Source organism: Populus nigra, chromosome 3 (genome assembly GCF_951802175.1).
Source record: "Populus nigra chromosome 3, ddPopNigr1.1, whole genome shotgun sequence".
NCBI classification, from domain to species: Eukaryota; Viridiplantae; Streptophyta; class Magnoliopsida; order Malpighiales; family Salicaceae; genus Populus; species Populus nigra.
The window spans coordinates 2,608,507-2,632,719 of NC_084854.1; the positions used below are offsets into that span (position 1 = coordinate 2,608,507).

General features: G+C 33.0%; 3 protein-coding genes across 3 annotated transcripts; 2 read left to right on the forward strand and 1 right to left on the reverse strand.

Moving 5' to 3' along the window:
• Positions 1-62: 62 nt before the first annotated feature.
• LOC133689727 (photosynthetic NDH subunit of subcomplex B 3, chloroplastic) lies at positions 63-2,355 on the forward strand. Its single transcript, XM_062109729.1, has 6 exons — positions 63-342; positions 434-547; positions 783-836; positions 1,135-1,197; positions 1,441-1,503; positions 1,996-2,355. Exons 1-6 carry the CDS (start codon positions 136-138, stop codon positions 2,029-2,031), a joined length of 537 nt encoding a protein of 178 aa, XP_061965713.1. The 5' UTR covers positions 63-135; the 3' UTR covers positions 2,032-2,355.
• A 9,148-nt stretch (positions 2,356-11,503) lies between these two features.
• LOC133689021 (cyclin-A2-2-like) lies at positions 11,504-18,594 on the forward strand. Its single transcript, XM_062108723.1, has 12 exons — positions 11,504-11,627; positions 13,275-13,634; positions 13,821-14,103; positions 14,369-14,502; positions 15,051-15,143; positions 15,876-16,009; positions 16,163-16,238; positions 16,967-17,043; positions 17,139-17,172; positions 17,265-17,414; positions 17,522-17,656; positions 18,129-18,594. Exons 2-12 carry the CDS (start codon positions 13,335-13,337, stop codon positions 18,180-18,182), a joined length of 1,470 nt encoding a protein of 489 aa, XP_061964707.1. The 5' UTR covers positions 11,504-11,627; positions 13,275-13,334; the 3' UTR covers positions 18,183-18,594.
• Positions 18,595-19,096: 502 nt separating this feature from the next.
• Positions 19,097-23,776, reverse strand: LOC133689697 (serine/threonine protein phosphatase 2A 57 kDa regulatory subunit B' kappa isoform-like). Its single transcript, XM_062109688.1, has 2 exons — positions 22,085-23,776; positions 19,097-19,728 (listed from the first exon to the last, which is right to left on the reverse strand). Exons 1-2 carry the CDS (start codon positions 23,225-23,227, stop codon positions 19,372-19,374), a joined length of 1,500 nt encoding a protein of 499 aa, XP_061965672.1. The 5' UTR covers positions 23,228-23,776; the 3' UTR covers positions 19,097-19,371.
• Between the last annotated feature and the right edge of the window lie 437 nt (positions 23,777-24,213).

Genomic DNA, 24,213 nt, shown 5'->3' on the forward strand with positions numbered 1-24,213 from the left:
ATTAATAGTTTATTGAATTACGAAACTACCCTCCAAAGAAAGATTGAGAAAGTTCTGTGCTTGGTTAAAATGGAGAGGAGAAGAGTCAGAGAACAAGAAAATTTCTAGGGAAGAAGACAGTAGTGAAAGAGAGAAATGGCCACCATTAATTTTGGTGGGATATCACTCATGATGCCAGAGTTATCTCATGCTAATGGAAAAGGATATGGGAAATGTGTTAGTGTCAAGGTTGTGCCAAGAAAGAGACTTGTTTCTGTCTCTGCTTCTGCTTCTGCTAAATCAATGGAGTCTTCAGGGAGTGTTACTGATCAAAAGCCTGAAATTGAGCTCGAGTTCATTGGGGTACGACTATCAGTGCTTGAGAACTCCTGGCATTGATAGTCTTTAAATGTTTAGCAATTATCTTTTGGTTTTGATATTTGCTGTATTGCAGCCGAAGCCGGAAGCTGATGGGAAGTATCCGGTGGAGAGAGCGAAAGCGATTAGTGGAGAGAAGTTGTTGAGGAACATCATGTCGGATAACAAGATTGAGCTCTACGCTACCTATGTAAGTTTGTGATTTTCAACCTCCTAGAATCATTACAGGCGTGCATTTTATGGTTTAAATAAACTTGGCAGTGCATATCATCATATCATATATATTTAAGCTTTAACCACTAAATTAGGTATATGAATTGGCATCTATACATTTTTTTTCTCTTCCAAATTGTGTTTCAAGTAGTTATGGTTAAATTTTAGCTCTTAATTTGGTGCATGTAATTGTTATTTTGAGATTCCAACAGGGGAAAGTGATGAACTGTGGAGGTGGTGGAAGCTGTGGAACTTGCATTGTGGAGGTATTCTTTTTTAACAATTATCTCGCAGCTTGTATCAATCTCTTCATTGAGTCAATAATTGCAAACATCTGGTAACAATACCATTGCCAAGTACTTCAATTCTTGAATGATGGTATCTGGACTGTTGTGCATGCAGTTCCTTTGTTGACCAAACCATTTGAGACCAAAATTTTCTGCTTCGACCTAGATTTTCTATGTTGCCTCCTGAAATCCTTGTCCATCACTGGAACTTGAATTGTTGCTTGTTTTTATTCATGTCCTCAACTTGTGTGCATCCTCCAATGTCCTTCTCATGCAGATTCTTGATGGAAACGATCTTTTGAATGAAAGAACAAATACCGAACTCCGGTATCTGAAGAAGGTACTCCCTCTGTCCCCCTCTGATGCACCGATGAAATTAAAACCTTGCACTTTGTGAACTATCATGCTGTCTAACCTGCTTGATTTGAATGCGATACCCCCACCAACTCCTTCCTTCAAGAGCCGCACTTTCATTAACTGTTCTTATCAGTATAAAATGGTTATCTTCATCTTACCATTTTTCCTTTTTTTGGTGGCAATATACTCCCTGTAGAGTTCATCCTTTGACTCTCTGATTGTGCAGAATCCTGAATCCTGGAGGCTCGCTTGTCAAACAATTGTTGGAAACAAAGAAAACTCTGGCAAGGTAATGACATTTATCAGATATGACTACTCCTGACATTGGAGTTCCCAAGACACCTGTCTTATAAAAATATTTAGCACATGATGCTCTGAGAGCTACAGAAAGAACAATTTAAAGACGGTGCCTTCTACAATGCTTTGCAAGGCTGAGTAATTATAATGCCTTTCTCGCATTTTTGTGATCCAAAACTTTCTGTGATGTTGCAATAATATTCTGCCAGTTTTTAGAAATTTGTCTTAACTGCATCCACCTTATAAAATATTCAGAAATATTGCACTATCATTCTGTGACTATACACAAACCTTCTGTCACCATCTTGGAAAATTATATGCCTTTTGTAATGGCTTCAAAGGTATTCTAAAATCTCCCGTGTTAAGACGCCCGATTTTTCTTTCAGATGGTATAATAGGAATGTTTGGCCTTGAGGACAACATAGTTTGGTAAGATTCTGAATTTGATAGATTTAATGGAGTACTATTCCTGTGGTTGTATCAGGTTGTGGTTCAGAGGATACCCCAGTGGAAGAAATGATTAGAAGCAAGGCATGGTCAATGACTGAAGCCAAAGAACATTATGATGCAGCATCAAAACTTTACTGGTAAATTTTTTGTCAGAAATCTTAGCTTTGCGTGCGTATGATCATGTGGAATGGTGCAAAAGGATCCACATAGCTGACCCCAACTGGTATGGGACCCAGGCTTGGTTGTTGTTGTTGTAAATCTTAGCATTTCATGCTAATGCACGTTGTCTGCATTTGGAAAATGCTTCCTGTATTCAGTTCATTGCTTTTGCTGTGCACATCATAGAACTGGCTTCTTCAGCATTCTCAACTTTTGTACTGGTGTTTTAAAGCTATAGGCCTGTCTTCTGATGGTTATTAGCAGGGTAGGCAGATCTTATAATCAAGCCAAACCCATTAGGAACTGCAATACTGGAGTACTGGACAACGAACACTCTCCCTTGTCCTGAATTCTGCGTAATACGTTAACCTAGCCGAAAAAATTATAATACTTGAAGTTGACAATCGTTCCAGGTGACTTGTTTAAGGTTGTTCTGTTGATTGACAAAAAAACTAGACGGAAAGACAAGAAATTATACGCTCTCTGTCATCTGTTTCTTAGTCTTTTTGAAAATTAGAGTATGACTCCACTACTGAACTCACCCTAATCTATGACTATTATTGCTGAAGACAACGAATTTGTGAGATGAGGTTGTAGTGGATGCTCAGGCTTCTCTTAAGTAACTGGCTGGAGAGGTTACTTCTCCATGCAATTTGCTATCAGTTCTTCAAAACCTCCTGTATACTCTTGCAACGTTTCACATTTGTGCTTCTGACACTGCTCCAGCTCCAAGGGTTCCTCCCAGGTCCAACTCTAAAAATGTGTTCATCAACTTTTGAGTTTAGGGTATGTTCATCAAAGATAATTGTGTTTATGACAGGTAAATAGAGTGTTTGAGAATGTGGTAATGGTTGTGGTTTAATATATTTTTCACTTGAAAATATATCAAAATAATATTTTTTATTTTTAAAAAAATATTTTTTATAGCAGCACATTAAAATGATATGAAAACATACAAAAAAAATTTTTAATTTTTGCCCAAATTAAACACTGCTTATTATTAGAAAAAAAATGGTTTAATGTTGGATTTTTTTATAAGATATAATTAATTTACATTTTCAAATGTCAAACCCTTGAACTATTCATCAATATATGTTGTGCGTGCGTTGTACATTCTAAATTATATATGTTATACGTGTAAATAAGAAATTAATATAAACATCAAATACATCTATTTTCAAGAAAAAATATCAATAGTTTTCAAAAAAATAAAAATAATAGTATAAGAATAGATCAATAATTTATGCAATCTCATTTGTTTTCAACAAAAATAAACAAGCTATAAGATATTAAAATATTAAAAGAAAAAGTAAAGAGAGAAATGTGAAATGATAGAAGAAGGAAAAGTTAAAAATTTAGTTTACTTTCATACCCTCTAATCCAATTTTTATTTTGAGTGTACTAGATTGTTAGCTTGCGGAGCCAAACAATAATATTAAAAAATGTTTATCTTTATATTTTAAAAGTATTTAAAAAAAAAGATTGAATTTCTTTTATTTTTTTATTTTAAATTATTTTTTATGTTTTTATATTGTTTTAATATATTGATATCAAAAATAAATTTTTTTAAAAAATATTATTTCGATATATTTTTTAACAAAAAATACTATAAAAAACAATTATTATCACAATATCAAACGTGATCTTACTCAATTCTAGTATTCGGCTATATACAGGGTGTTAAAGCTTGTTTCTCTACCAGCTTAGTTGAGATACAATTAAGAATAAATTTTCTATAAATTAAAAAATATATATTAAAAGAATGTTTAGTATTATAATAGTTTTTGTCATTACAATTTAAAAAATATATTTTAAATTTTAAAAAAACATATGTTTGGTTAAAATTATTATGAGATGGATTTTTGAAGGCTAAATAAAAAAAAACAAGTCTATATAAAAAAAATAACTTTTACAAAATTAAAATTTAAAATGCAACTATACTTATTTGAAGTAAAGATAAAACATAAAAATGATTTAGTTAGTCAAAAAAAAAATTATATAGTTGGGCAAAATACACATAGAAGGTATGGTAATAATAACAAACTTCCTCCAAAATCGAATCTCCTTCTCTACAGTAATGCAATTGTGGTCCTAACGGTTCTGCTGCAAGAGACCGAACCTTTTACTTTTTGCTCTGACATGTAAGCATAGTTATTAAACCTGACTCAGTCCGGCGGGTCGACCCGGGATCCGGTTGACCAGGTGGCTAGACCGGTCCGGATTTAATAAAAGACCGGCTATAGCAACAGCCCAGCCAAACCCGGGAGACCCGGCTGGTCAACCCAGGACCCGGGCGACCCGGGCAAACCTGGATGAGACCTGTTTTTTTTTTTTTTCAAATGTGAGATTTGAAACTCATTGGTATATATACTCTATGTTCCCAAGAAAAAAATCATGTTTTTTCAATGTGGAATAAAAAAAACCTTTTGGTTTAAATACTTCAACTTAAAAGGATAACATAATATCTTTTCAATGTGGGATTTGAAGCCCTTTCATTTATATACTCCATATTCCCATGAAAAAATTTATGTTTTTTTGATGTGGGATTTGAAACCTATTAGTATATATACTCTATGTTCCCAAGAAAAAAATCATGTTTTTTCAATGGGGGATAAAAAACTTTTTGGTTTAAATACTTCAACTTAAAAGGATAACATAAAATATTTTCAATGTGGGATTTGAAGTCCTTTCATATATATACTCCATGTTCCCATGAAAAAAGTTATATTTTTTCGATGTGGGATTTGAAACCCATTGGTATATATACTCTATGTTCCCAAAAAAAAAATCATGTTTTTTCAATGTGGGATAAAAAACATTTTGGTTTAAATACTTCAACTTAAAAGGATAACATAATATCTTTTCAATGTGGGATTTGAAGCCCTTTCATATATATACTCTATGTTCCAGTGAAAAAAGTTATGTTTTTTCAATGTGGGATTTGAAACCTATTAGTATATATATTCTATGTTTCCAAAGAAAAAGTTATGTTTTTTCAATGTGGGATAAAAAACGTTTTTAGTTTAAAGACTTTAACTTAAAAGCTTAACATAATATCTTTTTAATGTGGAATAAAAAACTTTTTAAAATATTCTTTTAAACTTCATAATATATATAATCTATATTTACATGGATTCTTTCATATGAAATATTAAATTTTTTTATTATTATTTTTCCGGGTTGACCCGAGTTGACCCGGGTTGGCTCATGAAACCCAAGACCCGACCCCTTAACCAGATCAATTCCCAGACCGGATTTAATAACTATACCTGTAAGGACGGGAGGCCGGTTAGCAACCCCCACAAACTAGACTTGGTCTGCCTGGTACCATTGAAAATAGCAAGCAACATTTTAAAATTATATCCACTGCCCGTTTCCTGTTCCCAATATTCTTTTTTATATTTCTCAAAATACTAATATTGAGTTATTGTATCAATTTGTGATTAATTAAATTAATATGAATTATTTTTTATTAAAATAATATTTTTTATTAACCTAGTCATATTTGAATTGAGTTTATTCAGGTAAATCAAGTTACTAAAATCCCTACCAAGTTAATTAGATTTCATTGTATAAGTGTGTGTTTTTAGAATATGAAGGTTTTGATTTGGTTTGTTTTTATGTTTTAAAAAAAATTTGAAAATATTTTTTTTAAAAAATTCTTTACTTCAAATTGTTAGAAAATAATATAAATCATATATTGGAACCATAAAGGTTGAGATTGTTTTTTGATATAGTATCAGAACCTTGATGACCAAGTAGTCACGAGTTTGAATCTGACCACCCTCATTTATTTGATAAAAATTAAGTATAAGATAATATGAGTTTGTGCAAGTTTCAAGCTCGAAAAACCCTCACTTGAGAGGATGTGTTAGAGAATAATATAAATCAATATAGGAACTTCATCTAATAATTTAAATTTTTGAGTTGAGTTGATTCTTTGACATAAATTAATATTTTTTTGATATTTTCATATCATTTTGATATATTAATGTTAAAAATAATTTTAAAAAAATAAAAAATATTATTTTAATATATTTTTAAATAAAAATATTTTAAAAAATAATCGCTATTAAATTTATAAATATATTCTTTAAATAACCATGGAATTAGGAGTAGGAGGTTGCTTGAAACCACAAGGAAAAAAGAGAGAGAGAGAGAGAGAGAGAGAGAGAGAGAGGAAATTTCCCGGTGCTCCCATGTTTTGAACTGGTGACACACTTTTTAACATTTTGGCAGCTAGTGTTTTTTCTTCAAGTATCCATCACATGAGGGATCATTGGGGGGCGGTTTATCATATCAAAGGTGACCATATGTTTTTGTTTTATTTATTTTCACATTTTAAAAGTATTTTTAAAAAAATTAATTTTTTTTATTTTTTATTTTAAATTAATATATTTTTTAGTATTTTTAAATTATTTTAATGACCGGTGTTAAAAATAATTTTAAAAAAATATATAAAAAATTATTTTAATTGTATTCAAACACATTTAAATCCTGAAGGTAGCCATGAATTTGGTGGGGGTGGGGTTTGTTTTTATTTTGTTAGCTCAGCATTCAAAACAAATGGTTGAAGTATTACTATCATCCAGGGTCCTACTTCATGCTTCATATTTATGTTTTTTATTTGAAAAAAATATTAATTTAATATTTTTAAATGATTTATTCATACTGGCATAAAAAATAAAAATATATATTATTTTAATATATTTTTAATTAAAAATTATTTCTAAAAAATAGCATGCATTGCGCAATGTTGACACTCTATTTGTTTTTGCGTTTTAAAATTTTTTTTTTGAAAAAAAGTAATTTTTTTTATTTTTTCTTTACTTTAAATTAATATATTTTCAAATTATTTTGATGCGCTGATGTCAAAAATAATTTTTAAAAAATAAAAAAATATATTTTTTTAACATATTTCTGAATAAAAATCATTTAAAAATTAACATTAACCACACTTCCAAACATTCATAATCCAACTACTTCTTTAATTGCATTCTTGTTGGGAGTTTGGCATGGGACAATGTGTCTATTGTCTTGAACTTCAAATTGCAACTATCAACCTTTGACTCTGTACAAAGTTGGGTTCGATGATCATGTGAAGATTCAAACGAGACATTGACTTCTTTAAACGACGAGTGTGCCTAAATGTGTGATTAACTAATATTTTGCCCTAAATTCATGCGCCTGTGGACCATTCTAAGGCACCCTGTCTAGCTTCGAGAGCCATTCTTTAAAAAACCTTTCTTCCCTTTCCCTATATCGAAAGGGCTGTCGTTCCCATTGCCACTTCTCGCTTCCCTTTCTTGCCCGCCGCGCTAATAAATATGCAACTAGATCAGCCGGTCTGGAACAAACGATAGTGTCGTGTAGTGTGGTTGGTATTTGGCTTCAAGTTTTCACCTGGCAGCCAATAAGCCAGATCCACTGCTACTTTCCTAGCGTATAAAAAATGGCTTCTTCCAGGTGTCGATGTCTCAGTGATTTCTTCCTTGACATTTTACTTTTGAGATTATAATAGTAATGAAAATTTAAAATATTTTTTATTTAAATATATATTAAAATAATATTTTTTATTTTTTTAAAATTATTTTTAATATAATAGATCAAAATAATCTAAAAATATAAAATAAAATTTATTTTATAAAAAAATAAATTTTAAAAAAATACAGCGTGTACACATTTTTAAATATGCTTATAAAAACCGATCTAGGATAAACAGGCCCAAGATCCTACTCAAGTTTCGGGTAAATTAATTGAGTCTAATCTAAACATCTAAAAAATATACATGAAATAATATTATTTTCAACAAAAAATATAATTCAAATTAAATATTTTTCAAGATCAATCATCAAGTGGATCTTAAAACTATGAACTTGCGTGCTCCCAACCCTTTGTAAATTGCATTCTTTTACCTATTTCTTTATTTTATTTTAATCGGATTCTAGATGCTGCCATATTTTTAATATAATAAATAAATGGGCCCGGTAGGAGCCTCTTGGGCTAACAAATAAAGTATAAAAAAAGGCTTAGACCTACCTATCTTTCTGATTTAAACTGGGGGTCCACCATGCAGACGCTGCACATGGGCCAGACGTGGACTTTAATTTACTGAAATTCGAACACGCTCTTGGTCAATGAGTGACTCAGCAGGGAATTCAGTGAAGCACTCTCCTTTGCTCTTTGTCAAATCACACACTTTCATTTCTTGAAACAAAAAAGAGAGGACAGTTTTATATATATATTATAGTTTAGGCTCCGTTTGTTATCTAAGTTCATGCTTCTGTTTTGTTAGAGTAAAAAACAAATGAAATAATGTTTTTCAATCTATTTTCTAACCCGAAAAATAAAAGCATTAGCTTGGACAAATGAACTCCTAGGCAACGCGTGTGGGAGTGCATTGGAACGAATTTTTCCAATTTTTTGATGATTTTTTAAAATACTTTAAATTAATATTTTTTAGTATTTTATTATTATTTTGAAATACTAATATTAGAAGTATAAAAAAATATATTTTGATATAATTTTAACAAAAAAAAACATTTTAAAAAAGACTCTATACTATAATCCCAAACAAGTCATTAGTTTTGTTACCAAGCTTGAGGTTGAATTGATGATGATTGGCATTATTGTCCTTCAAAGTTCAAAAAAGTCCTTCAAAATTAAAGGGTGTTAAAATAGCTCCAAATATCTTTTTCAATTTTCAACATCTCTCTTTACCTTATTTTTTTAATAAATGCCTACACGCGCGTGCGCAGGGCAAAATTATAGCCGAAAGTTTCACACTAATCCAACCCGTAATCAAACATATCCTAAAATGTTATAAATATATACATTAATGTTCATGTAAATAACACTCAACACACATATATTATGAGGAGTGATCGTTTTTTAAAATATTTTTTACTTAAAAATATATTAAAATAATAATTTATTATTATTTTGTAATATTATTTTTTATATCAACACATCAAAAAAATCCAAAAATATAAAAAAATTAAAATAAAAAACAAAATAACTTTTAAAATTTAACCAACCCCCATTTGAAATGCAATGTTAAATGGGGCTATGTAAAGTACGGTTGGAGGTTATGATAGGATTATTAAAAAAAATTTAATTTTCATTCCATTTATTTTAAATGTTCTTTGTCTTTAGAACAATCTTTTTGCAACAATTTCTTCTTAGTTGTTGATCTTGTCTATTCATTTTCCTTTCAATTTGTCGTAGGAGAGGCATTTATCATCAACCTAGAAAAAATACAAAAGGTTTTTGAGAAAACTAGAAGGAAAGGAAAGAAAAATCAATCTTCTGGTGATTTTTTAAATATATAGCCAAATTTGAACTTTCTTGGAAGATAAATTATTGAAGCGAACCTGTTAACCTTGAAGGATTATTATAGAGTGAATTGGTATTTTTTTTTAAATTAACTTATACGTGGTTTTCAAGACTGAAAACTCTTGTTAATGGCATTAGTTACACCAAATCAAAATTTATACAGGTCTAATACAATATTATTATTAAAAGTTAGGTTTTATATCAAATTAAATGAGAATTAACTTATTTAAACTCGATCGATCTAATAGATTAACTTGTGCAGTTTAAAATTCAAGTAAAATCTGATTTAATTATTTAAAATGATAATATTTTAACTTTTTTATATTAAAATAATATTATTTTAAATTAATTTAGATAAATTTAAATTAACACATTAAATTTATAACTCAAATTTCGAGTCGGGTCATTAACCAAGCTGGCTTCTATGGTGCAGTGTTTTTTTCAAATAGAAAATATACTAGTTCAAGATTGCCATGTTTCCTTGCAAGATATGGTCAAGACATAAGAATGGCAGGTTTCAAAGATTTAAAATTGACCGTGTGAGTTAATTATGGATCGCACCTGTAGCTATTTACAAGTCAACTTAATTAACAGCTGTGATATCCACATGTATAATTAATAAAAATAACTCGGAAAATAAATAATTGGAATCTAACAGGAGCCTTCCCTTTTTTACTTTTTACTTGTTTCATTTGATTTTCCTTGTAACCAATTCTGGCTCAAGCACTTACTCGTATTTTTTTGCCACGTTTTCCTTGTATCTAGCATCGTGATCTCGAGGCTCCCTTTCCTTACACGCTAAAAACGACAATTAATTACCATATAAATAATCGTAACCAGTAATTCTCTAAAAAATAGAAAAGGTAACAAGCTGTAATATTGAAATAAAAAAATCGGTAAAACTAAAATACAGTCAAAGAAGCATTTTTTCGTGCGTATATCGGATTGTGAAATAGATTTTCTCTTTAAAATTCATTAACATAATTTTTTTTATTAGCATATTAAAACCATTAAAAATTTATTTTAATGTTTTTAAAAAATATTAAAAAAATATATACAGGCATTCACAAACATGCCCTTCAAATAGGCTACTTGTAATGTACAATAATTTTGAAAAACACGATCTGATTTTATTTTATTTTATTCATTTTATTTTGAGAAAAATGTCATTCCACCCCACCATCGCATTTAATGATTTAGGGCAATTCAAATCGTACAGAATATGACATTAAGTGCTGAATTTAGTGTTAATTTTTTTTTTGTTGGAAAATAACTATCGATTAATAAAACGATATTAATCCTCATTAAGATTCAAATGACCTCATGATTAGGTCTAAATCTTCTATCCCACATTCTCATCCACCCAGCCGTTTTTTTTTAAAATACAAAATTATGTGCTTTTATATATAAGTATAATCTCTCTTTTTATATATATAAAAATAATTATGTGCTTAACTTGGAAAAAATACTAAATTTATATTTTTTTAATATTTTATGATAATTTTAATATATTGATATTAAAAATAAAAAATAAAAAAATATTTATTTTAATATATTTCATATTAAAAAGTTATTTTAAAAAACATTATGTATCACAATCTTAAATACCTATGAATTGATTAGGAGAATTATACATTTCTTTGGAGTTTAATGTCACTAAATTCAAAGTTAAAATAGAAAAAATATTAATTTAATAAAAACTGGTTGATTTAGATATGTTTTTTTATTAAGAATAATTTTTTTAAAAAAATATATTATTTTTAAAAAAATTGAATGATCAAAATACTTTTACTCTTACAAGTCAGTAGTTATCAAATTGGGATTCGGATCACGAAAATCACAAATGCACAGTGACATGGGAATTTGCCTTTGCCACCTAAAAAAAGTGATCTGGAAATAGCAAAAAGGAGTGGAAATAACAATTTGTTTGAGAAGTTTAAACTGTGACCCCGTCCCGCTCACGCAGCAGTTATCACTCTCTCCTAATTAATCATATCACCAAACAACACCGCACAAAACCTCACTCTCTCGCTCGCTCGCTCGCTCACTCTCTTTTAAAACAAAAACCCTCTCTCTCTCTCTCCCCCCCTCTCTCTTTTTCCTTCTTTCTTTTCCGAGAGAGCTCTCTAGAGACCATCACTTTTAGGTCTCCTTGGAGCTACCAAGCACATGGTAGGCTCTCTCATCCTTCTCTCTCTCTGTTTCTTCTCTGTTTTTTTTTTCTTAAGCTCTACACACCACCAGTGATTGACACGTTGCTGTTGGATCGATAAGAGCTACAGATTTTCTTTCTCCGAAACTGCATGGCGTCTCGTGTTTGTCTCTGTAGATCCGTGAAGCATACTCTAATTTCAACCATTTTTGCGTTTTACTGCTTCGTTTCTCTAAAAACGACTCTGTTTTGAAATTTTCTGGATTTTTGAAACTCATTGTTGCTTTTTCTTTATGCGTTTGCAATTTTCTCGATTTTTGAGCGGCTTTGTTGAGAAATTTGTGCTTAGAAAAGATAATTTGAAGCGTTTGTGTTATATATATATATATATATATATATATATATATATATATATATATATATATATATATATATATATATATATTGAGTTTTGAGGCATTTGATGCTGTAATGGATTAAGTTTTAATAGGATAAGAGTTTTTTTCTCACTTAATTTAGTTTTATTATCTTTCTGTTGTGTTGTCAATGCTAAGATCTTTTAATAAACAGTAGGATCTTAGCTCAATATTTTGAAATGTGTCTGTTTAGTTACAGTGAAAATGCGTGAATAAGAAAATATCTTATTTATTCGGTTTTTACAGCTACCTGATGGAGGTTAAAACCGTAGCAAAAAAAATTTTTGCTTGTTTCTGTTCATAAGCTAATGGAAGGTAAGTTTAAGGACATTATGTTAAAACTTTTGAGCGAGGTTGAATTCACCTAGTCGATGGGCCATGGAGTAATGCTATTCGTGCCGAAATATTCAGTTGGTGTTACGGTTGTTGGTGCCTTGCAGAGCTGCCTGGTTGAATCCAAGCCGTCAGTGGTTGATATTATCCGGAGATGGATATTTCGGGACAAATAACATTAATCTTAATCTAAGTTGTGAGAATGAGTTCAAACTTATAGAGTTTTGATTGATTTTTTTATCCGAAAATTGGTGTAATGGTACGAAACATTTTGAAGCGTAATAGTGCAGATACGTAGATTTTTTTATGACTATCGTGTGAACTTTTGGAGAAAGAATTAAGGAAGAAGAGAGTACCGTAACTTGAAACGGATTTTTGGTTGAGTTTATATGCCTGAAATTGGATTTCTTTTGACAGAACTTTTGTCAACTTGAAATGAAACTATTTACAGGTTTTTCCATGAGGTTTGAAACAGTACTATTTCCTTTGGACAATGCACCTAAGCCTGGATATATAATCTCAAAATAAGCATGAATTTGTTCCACTTTCGATGTCTTTGAAACATTTAACCTTTTTGAGCTGAAAGTGTAATTCAAGTGGACTTGTTCCGTGAATACGAGCTTATACTTAATATCTCAGATCATCGTAGCATCAACCTGTTTATATTTCATTCCTTTGATTGTTCTATGGTGTTGCCCTTGCTTTTTTGTGATCTTGAACCCTAGATTTTCGACAAAAAGATTTTATTACTGGCTATTAAATCCGGTGCCCTCTGCTATGATTACTTATGCTCAACTTAATAAATGATCTTGCAGCATTATGGCCAAATTGTTGCTATGTTGATCAATGTGCTTTTATTTTTTAGCTGCTTTTGGAATTTGCTTCTTATCTGACATCAAACTGGCATTGGAATTTCAGGTTCAATGAATAGCATTTCAGTTTGAAATCACGTATTGCGCTTCCACGAAGCAAGCAAAGATGAACAAAGAAAATGCAACTACTGCCAAACTTGAAGAGCCCGCTACTCGAATTACACGGGCACGTGCTAAAGCCTTGGGGGCTTCGGTAGGAATATATCCTGCCTCAAAACCCTCCTTCAAGCAGGAGCAGAGGCATCCTCTTAGAGCAAAGACCAAAAGAGCAGCATCAGATGAGAATAAATCTGCTTCGAACTCGATTGCTGGCTTTAAGCATAAGAGAAGGGCAGTGCTTAAAGATGTGAGCAACATCTTTTGTGAGAATTCTCATCAAAACTGCATCCATGCAACTAAACAACATGTATGCAATTCTCTTGCTTGTATCTCAGTCTTCAAAATTTGTAATTATAGCATAAATTTCTTTATTATATGACATTTGTGTAGGGAATTTACTTTCATCTGTAGTTATTCACTAGTTGCAATTTTTTTTTGTTTTTGAAACTCACTAAGTGAAAGACTATTCTCTGCTGACATGGCTGGTTGACAGACTAGTAAACTGGCTAGAAAATGTCCTCCGAAAACAAATGCAGAGGTGGCTGCTCGTATCTCTATGAAAATTTCACCGGTTCAGGAGGATGTAAAAGAAAAGTTAGCTGAAGAGCTGTCAAAAATAAGAATGGGAGAAGCACAAAATTTTACTTCACCAGCAAAGTTAGAAGTAAAACAAGATAGTTTGTGTCATGGCACAGGAGAAGGTGGTGTAGCAGATCCGATGCTTCTAATACCAGTTTCCACAAAATTTTCTGGAGTTGAAAGCCCTCTAAAGAAAGGTCAGTGTTGTATTATGATTTGGGTATAAGCATTGTCCTCAATCATCTACCAAAATAAAACCAACCAGTTATATGACATCATTTATGGTTTAATTAACCAGAAAGGGACTTCAGTTTCAATTCATTAATATGGAGTTGAATTTATTTTTAAGATGCAATTGTTGATGTGTAAAGGCGATTGAATAGCTTTTCTTTTTTGGGACATTGCTGTTATAATACTTAGTAGACTACCCATAGTTAAACATTTTTAGTTGAATTTGTGCAGAAGTAAACGAGATTTCAAAAAAACTGGATGCCTCAAGTGGTGCAAGCGTAGTGGATATTGATTTAAACATAAAAGACCCTCAGTTCTGCAGCTTGTATGCCCCTCATATATATAACAATATACGTGTGAAGGAGGTTTGTGCTGCAGTTGTTACGTCTAGAAGCATTTGAAATAATTTATTATGAACTTTTATATCCAGAAACTGCTATCTCACATCACAGATATTGTTGTTATTTGATCAATCTTAATGTGAAATTAAAGCTGTTCGTTCTATTGATGAAAACTATCATCCCTACTGAGTACAACTTGGCATAATTTGATATGGTAGGATTCTTGTGAAAGCTATTATCCAATGCCAGTGTTCTCTATTTTGGTATTAAGGCAACATGAAGGCTTTCGTTTTTTTAGAAGTACTTAGCAACAAACAACAGTTTCATTACTTGAGTTTTGAAATAAAGCTATTATCCAATGCCAGTGTTCTCTATTTTGGTATTAAGGCAACATGAAGGCTTTCATTTTTTTTAGAAGTACTTGGCATCTAACAACAGTTTCATTACTTGAGTTTTGAAATAAGAATTGAACTTTAGCTGGGGCTTAAGAAAGGAAGAAATAGTAACTTGCATGTTCCTTGGCTATCATCACCATATTTGGTGCTGACTTTTTAATATTTCTTGTACCCCAGCTTGACCTAAGACCTTCAGTTGATTACATGGAAAAGTTGCAGCGCGATATCAGTCCAGGAATGCGAGGAATTCTGATTGACTGGCTTGTCGAGGTTAGTATAGTCAGTTATATAGATTTAATAATAAGAGCTGTCGCAGGCATATGCTTTAAAATAAATGCAGCATATTTACTTTTTCAAAAGATAAGGAAAAGAAATGCCTCTGTTCATAGAAAGTGAAAATATACTAATTTCCAGTTTTTCTTCTCTACTAAAATGGATACTTTTTGAACTGTTAAATTGGAAGGTATCTTGTTAACTTTGATGGTCTCACTTTGCCTTGGAATTTTTCCTTTCAAATAATTGGAAGGTATCAAAACAAATTGGTTTGATGGTTCCTTTTCCTTTTCCACGTTTCCCATCTCTGTTCTTTTGGTTGTTTCCTAACTTGATGTTCTTTTTCCCAAGATAGAAAGTTTAAGACCAAAGACTACAAAGTTGATTAGGAGATACGGGCTTATTGTGGGAGAACACCTTAAATTTTATCTTTTAAGACTTCGTTTCACTATGAAAACCTCAAGTATTTTCTAGCTTCCATATTTTTATTGAATGCATGTTCGTTTGTTTTGTTGGACATAGAACTCCTAAATAATTATGAAAACTCGATTTGTTAGGATTTTAGACAGAGACAGAATCTTGATCTTGAATTGACCAGAAGTTGAAACATTAGTATCCCGTTCACTTTATTTTTTAAGAGCACCTCAATACTTGAGTGATATTTAGGTCCCTTTATTAGTATTAATGTTGAATGCGTATACTATTGATAATCTATATGAGTTTTCTCAGGTTTCTGAAGAATATACGTTGGTTCCAGATACTCTTTACCTCACTGTCAATCTCATTGATCGATTCCTCTCACAGAACTATATTGAAAAACAAAGACTCCAACTGCTTGGTGTTACTTGCATGTTAATTGCCTCGTAAGTTTAATGTTCGCTTGACATTTAGATAGAATACGCTGGTTTATGTATTAGAAACAGCTTGAATGCATTTCACAGTAAGAATTGCATGTCATGTGTATTTTCCCACTTTAGTCATTGATTCCATTATGCACTTTTCATTTATGATGGCAGTAAGTATGAAGAAATTATTCCGCCAAGAGTGGAAGGGTTTTGCTTCATCACTGACAATACTTACACAAGAGGAGAGGTATGCTCCTTGGAATCCAAACATCATTATGAATTGGGCTCTATATTTTTATGCTTCGTCACTCACTTCTCAATCTTAGTAGTCCCGGCGACATATTAGTCAGCCTTGTCTCTGTTTTCCCATGGCTGTGCACTTCAAATTATGCAAGTCTCACAGTTTAATGAATGGTATGGCTGAGAGGTAGTTCCCAAGAGCATCTTAGCATTTGAGCACCTAACTGGCTGACCTGATCCAAATAACTGGAGTTACAGTTATTTTCTTCCTTACTATAACGTTATAAATTCTTTTAGAGAAAAAAAAATCTTATTGGTAGCTGATTATAAACTAGGATGGAGTCGATTGATTTCTTTACCTCAATCTTTTCATATTGTAGTAAAATTTTGTTTGCTTTTACTTCAAATCTTTGTCATATGGAACTTCTCGATTCCAATTCTAAGAAAGATTAAATTCCGCAAAAAAGCCCTGCGCTCGAGCTTTAGCGAGCCTTGCTCTTGCTGAAATCGTTACTCTTCATTCTCCCTGTCAATGATTTCTTCCAAAAGCATTTGCGGAAAATAAACTACCGTTATCCGAGGTCTTTCTGTCAGCCAATTTGCATCTCCATTCCAATTCTGGTGCCTTCACTTAGCATGCTGGTTTGTGATGCATTCTTAAAAACTATGCTTGATTCCTCCCTTGAAATAGAGTTTCAGTGGATATACAAGGCTTCTAACACAATATTATGGCAGGTTCTGAAAATGGAGAGTCAGGTCCTGAATTTCTTGTACTTTCAGTTATCAGTTCCTACCACGAAAACATTCCTGAGGTGTAATATTGAACATCTTTTACCTATATGTTACCGGTATGATGTCATCAATAACAAATTTACTCATCCTTCTTATTCCATTTTTTATTTTTCAGGAGATTCATTCAAGCAGCACAAGCTTCTTGCAAGGTATTTTAAAATGTTGGCCATTGTACATTGCATATTTTCTTGGAATTTAACTAAACATATCTACTCAGAGACCTGTAATTACTCTGATATAGGTTCCTTGTGTCGAACTGGTGTTCTTGGCAAATTATTTGGCAGAGTTGACTCTTGTTGAGTACAACTTCCTAAAGTTCTTACCTTCCCTCGTAGCTGCATCCGCTGTTTTTCTTGCCCGATGGACACTCAATCAGTCAGATCATCCATGGGTCTGCCCTTTTCTGCCTCTTTGAGTTTGATTTGAGTATTTATTCTTTTTTATTTCCCGTTCATTAAAGGAATGGCTGAAGAGGATGCTTCTGTGTACTTTTTTCAGAACTCAACTCTTGAGCACTACACTAGATACACAGCATCAGAACTGAAAACTACAGTACTTGCTCTGGAAGATTTGCAGCTGAACACCAATGGTTGTTGCCTAAATGCTATACGCGACAAATATAGACAACAGAAGGTAAAAAACACATACTATCTGGAGGGGTTTGAGCTGATAGTATGTCCATGCTGTCTAATGCACATAAGAATGAATGCGTTGCTAGTCCTTTCAATTCCCAAGTAGTGTTAGGCATGTTTTGAAATTATTTGAATCAAACCAACAAAGAGTTTTACTATTTTCAAAATATACAAGGCAGTTTCTATGATTTTTCGTTTGTGTTTGGTAATGCAGTGTAGTGTGTTTTTGTAAAAATATTTTTAATTGAAAATATTTTAAAATAATGTTTTTTTAGAATTTTTTTTATTTCTGATATCAACATATCAAAAAAATCATAAAACATGTAAAAAAAATATTAATTTGATGTTTTTTCCAGCAAAAAACATTTAAAGCAAGTTGAACTGCATTACCAAATAGAGTTGTATGCCTGCAAAATTTTGAGTTTCACATTTCCAGTTCGTGTCATTCTCACAAATGATTATCATATTGACAGTTCAAATCTGTAGCAACATTGACCTCAGTGCGACGAGTTTCATCGCTTTTCTGAAGACGAAGAAAAACTGGTCCTGCATTAACAAGCACAGCACTCTGATTCGACACTTTGAGGGTGATATCGATTCTAATCATAGAGTTTAATTCAATCAAAAGTTTGCATTTGTCTATCGTTGTTGTAAGATCTAATCTTGTTCCGGTGCTTCCAGTCCAAAGTCAGTTGTTGTAATCAGTGGTCGGTAGCATAACACACTCGATGAGGTAATTTATATGCCTTGGGTGGAATAATTGCACAACTTCCTAGTCAATAGGAAGCTTTAACCGCACCTAGGTTATCCAATAGATTGCTAATTAGCAATGAGAAATGTAGTTATTTCAACTTATGTTGTATTTAAACCTTGTGAATCACAGAAAAAAAAAACTAGAAAAAAAAAAAAAAGGAAATAATAATTTTTCATATTGGAATATCTGTTTTGCACTGATTATTTTTTTTATCAAAAAAATAAAAATCAAGCTCTGGACTGCTATGGTCTTGTATTTGCTTATATTGAATGATTACAATGTGAACTTTCTTGACCCTCTATGTTATGAAGAAATTTAAGCTTTGAACCGTGAAGACGTCCTGTGAACACCGACTATGTTCTTCTACCATGGCAACGAGGTGGGAGGCAACAGAGGCCAGTGGTTCATTTACTGCAAGGCCAGTAATGCAAAGAGGCTTGAAAATGGTGCCCACGCAGTAAAACAAGTGTTTGTTTCTGCGATCCAACTTATTTTTACTTTTCAAATTGTTTTTTAAATTGTTTTTTTTTAAATATATATAATATACATGCTTATGTTAAAAAAAATTATTTTTATTTTATTTTTCTTGGAAAATTCAGTTATTCAATGTATCAGAAGGTTTTCTTTTTCTTTTTGTGGTGAGCACTGGGCAGAATGAGATGGTGGAGTAAATAAGGCGACGGAAAATTGTATAAACCACTGCATGGTCATTCCTTCATAACCTTTACCAAGGAAGCAATGACTAATATTCCATACAGTAGAAAGAGAGAATACAGGATCAACACAAGTTACAATAACTGGCTGTCACAGGACTATCCAAAAAAGAATCCTACAACCCAAACTACTAGAACAACAACTTCCATTACATTTTCTTTTCGTGGCTTTCCAAGCACACCACCATCAATGGAGGAAACGAAAAGAACAGTAGCCCAGGATAACTAACACGTGTCTAAATATGGCACTTAACAGGCCATTGAGGTTGCCAGAGGAGTAACCAAAACGGCTGTGTTTCCGGTCATTGGCTTGAGACTGGCTGCATACTCCAGCCGCTGCCATGCTTCCTTCCGCTGCTCAGCCAATAAGCTTAGCTTTTCTTCATCCTCCTTCAATTGATCAAGGCAGGCCAAGTACAATGCGTCATCCATCTCTGAGAACATTTTTCTGATGTTTAGAGTTAAATTGAGCACTCCTGGGTTCCAGTGGTTATGAGCATTCTTCTCTAACGCTGGAAATATGATGGGCAGAATCACAAGCCTGTTGTGAGCAATCAAGTTGATGATTTGGTCATTGTTCCATAAGAAGAGGGCTCTTTCAGCCACCTGAAACAAAACAAACGGTGAAGATGAAACCAGGAATTTATCTCAGCGCAGCAAATGATCATCATAACTCAAGAAGTTGTATCCATGGCTCAAAGTTTGGTGCAAGATGGCAAAGTTGAGGAACCATTATAGGACTATCCCATGACACGTCATAAAAGCACTGGAATAAACCAACATTATAAAGAGTCCAAGTGAGGAGGGTTTCGAGGGGATCAACAAGAAGCATGGCAATAATCAAAGCTATGTTCTGCTTTTGAAAAAAGGGAGAGCTCAACTAAAAATTTCGTATTCGAGGAGGCCACTCAGCAGTCAGAAACAATCAAGGCGAGACGACTAAAAAAACCAGTTCTCTGGTCTCCAGCAAAACAAACTAAATCCTCCGAACTGGGTATTTCCACTTCTGAAGCACATTCCCCAACCAAAGTACATAGCTTAGCTTTAGACCCAATACACTGGCTAATGAACAAGGATAGGAAAAGGAGGAATTTCCTTAGAAATTTGAAGATAACAAATGAGCCCCTGTACCCACTCCTGACCTTAGCCAAATAAACTTCACGCAAAATAGCTGGATTCTCTCGCCCGTTCAATTATACCTTAAACAACGCTAGAAAAAATCCTCCCAGGTGAAGACATAAAATTCTATTGGAAGAGGCTGCATGTTTGTAATTTCGCTCTAAATTAAGTCTGAGTGAAAAAATTTAAGTATCAAAGTAGCCACTACCAGTCTTATGATGCCTATTAGAGATTTATACATGACCGATCAAAGTAAACTGAGGAAGGGCTGCTAAAACCAAAAAGAAAAGGTCCATTGTTATGGAATGCGGAGGAGATATTGCTCTTGAAACACTTATGCTTGGTTTGGGGGAGTTCAAAGAAGATTTGGGGAACCAAAACATGAAGGAAAATGGCTGTCCTTATCTTCTGAGTGAGAGGAATGAAAAGAGAAAAAGCTACTTTCCTTTGTTGAAATGAGGAGAAAGGAGGGAAGGTAAATGCTGGGATTAAATTTACTATAACATCCTTTGCTTTTCATGTGATCAAAGTATTGTACTTACAATCAAGAGTAAATTTGTCAATTTAATTCTTTGAACAAAATTTTCCACTCATCCTCTCCCTTAATGGGGGAGAGTGGGTTTTATGGGCCCAAAGGGAAAGTTTTATCCTCGTTTAACTGTTCCATTTTCTTCCATCTCCCAAACAAAGGAGTGAAACGTTCTTCCTTCCCTGTTCTTATACTCTCAAAACCCAAAAAAAAAATGAGAGGAAGAAATGTACACAAGAAAGGTATATTCCCTTGTCTGGGAAGGAGAAAGATAATAGAGGCAAGTGATTACGAGGAGAAATTTTTTCCTCATGGCCCACGAAACACGTTTTCTCCAAAAGAGAGAAAGTGAAAGGAGAATTTTTTATTGAAAAGTAAATTACTTCTTCAACATTGACTAAAAATTGCTTGTGAATATTTTCACCTTATTTATTTGGTTTCCAAACAAGGAAAAGTTACTTTCTTTCCATTATCTTTCCCTCTTATTTTCACTTCAAACAAACAAGAGAAAGAAAATACAACTTTTTTCCTTTTGCTTTGTATCTACTCACTTTCTATCCTACCCTGTTTCACTCCTGTACATGGCATTAGAAACTCAAATTGAGTCCAAAGCTTGCATTTCAAGAAAATTTCTATTCACAGGGCATTCAAACAAGATGCAGAGTATGTAATTTCTTATGAACTGAATGACATTGAAGCCCAAAAGGGAAGACTGAGTTAGCATTGCATTTGTTTATAATAGCACTCCACTTTTAATAGGGGGGATGGTAAGAAATGGAGAGAGAGAAGGAGAGTGCTATTGTAAATAGGAGTGCTAATATCATCACTCTGAAGTACTGCCTCATCTCCCTAAAGAGCCCCAAGAAGCCCTGGGATGTGAAAAGCTTATGGTCATTCTACTGTCATGCTGACCACCAACCCAATTCTAAAAATTCCAAAACTAAGATTTACTCAAATAAAACTTGGTGCCATATCAAACACAAAATGAATTAGTATCTGAACTTGGTGCTGTGTCCATAGGGTTCCTAACACTCATAGAACATGATAAAGTGAAAATTACATTCAGCATCTCATGGTCAAAGCTCCTAAGCTAGCATAACAAATCATACATGCATACATTATGACATCAACCCAGAAAAATCACAAATAGTAGTCAATGCCAGATCAGGAGACATCTCCTGAAGCATAGCATTAGTTCACACTTCAAGAGTTCATTTCAGTTTTAACAGATTATGACATTTTAAAGCATTATATCACAGGAAAAAGAACCAGCAAACCATACTAAACCTCAAGGGCAGGGCAAATGGTAAGTACCTGGAAGTGGAAACTATTAATGCAGCATCCAATCCGCCAGAACAATGGAACCATGACCTTCTGGAACTCCACCATGCTAATTGCTTCCAGAATCTCTTCCAACTCGCCCAGGAACATTACCTCCTTCTGGCTATTAGTTATTGGCCAGTATTTCAGTATCCCCTTTATTACCACACTGGCCAACCTGGGTTCCTTCTCAATAAATTGTAACACGCAATACGACAACTGCTGAAAGTAAACCCCCACAGACTTCGGCTTATGCAGAGGAATCAAGACCCTCCACAAGAAAATCTTGTGCTCCTCTTTCAAGGGCAAGGCAAACCCGCTAATTATACTCCCAAAAATCTCCAACAACTCCGCAATCCCATTATGCTTCTCGGTCTCAAACACAAACCGATAAAATATATTGCTCAGAGACTTTCGAATAAAAGGCCTGTGCACCATGAACTTCCCATAAGACCTATGCAATATAGTCTTTAAACAATCCCTTTCTCTCGGATCCTCCGTGTCAAACAAATCAAGCAGTCTCAATATAAACGAATGGTCTATGTACTTCTTTGCCACTTTAGCATCTAAGCAAGTAGAATTGATAAATCTAAGCAACAAATCATACACAATTTGCAAGTGTGGCCATGCAGGATCGAACATTGGGTCATCGTTATCATCATTCTCGCCAACACTACTCAAATTGGACCTATAATACGGCGGAAACACCCTAAACAAATTAACAGCACACATTCTACACATAGCTAAAATGGCAGGTTCACTAAATCTCATAGACCCAGAAGCCACAAAATCAACTAGTTCAAGTAAAGCTTGCCTCTTCACATCCCTTTCAAGCGTGTTCTTACTTGGGTCGCTGAAATCAAAAGTTACACAGCAAAGGCTTACTTTGCTCACAAAGAGATTCATCTTCTCTGCATTAGGCACATCTTTGAAGGGCACAAGTGGCTCAATCCCAGCAACCACACTAGCTGGAAACACAACAGAAGAAGTTCTTTTCGGGCCACTGGATGATTTCCCCAAACCTGCAGTTGAGCCATTGGATCTCTGCTGAGTTAATGGCGATTCAAGCCGAGTAGACTCAGCTGAGTCAGTTTTTGAAGATTTTTTCGGGAGCTTACTTAAGATTTGCCTCAACATTATAAAAAGAAACTTTAAGCCACGCAACACAAAATCCTAACAAATTCGCTACCACAGCACGGCCATTGAAGGGTATGTTTTGTAAATAAGTAGATTTACAAAGAAAGGCTAGTATTTCCGCTAGATTTTGGTCATGGATCAAAAGGGTTTTGAGAGAATGTGAGTAGATCCATTTCTAAAGCTTTGAGGGTTGTTATTAAGAGGTGAAAAGTTTGAAACTTTAAGGTATATTTTTGGTGAAAGGTCAGATCTTGGCAAATAAAAACAAAACTGGGTTTTTGAGTAAATCAAAGAATGATCGCATTCATTGATGATTTACCTCATTTTTAGAGAGATTCATGTAACGATGATAGCTGCAGACATGAAATGTGAGGTTTTAGTGGGGAGAGAGATCTAAAGGAAGGAAGTCCCTTGTGTTGGTTGATGATGTTAATGTCTGGTCTTTTTTCTCTTTTCGAGAGTGAAAGCAAAATAAACAACAGGCAGTGCAATGGTTTTCAATTATTTTGGTGGAGAGTTCGTTTTCTTTCTCCTTTTTTTAAAAAAAAAGAATTCTCGGTTGATGAGAAAATTACGGCATTTTCTCGGAAAATGGAAGTACTTTAAAGAAATTTAATAATTGGATCTGGATAGATTTTTCCACAAGATGGAGGTGTACGTGTGATTTTTGGACCGTTTGATTCCCTATATTTATCTAGGATATTTGATTTGATTTTTGTTTCTGTCCATGTTTTAACCTGTAGAGCCAGATTATTTATGTTTTTTTAAAATTTATTTTTTATTTTAAATTATTTTTATATTTTCAAATTATTTTAATATATTAATATAAAAAATATATCTAAATATATCTAAATAAAAATTACTTTAAAAAACAACTCAACCAAAAATATCAAACATCTTGTAAAGTGCATGCTGCTAGCACAATTTTTGTCCCAGAAGGACAAGATTCTTGAGAATTCAGCCATGGTTCATACGGTGACGTCTTG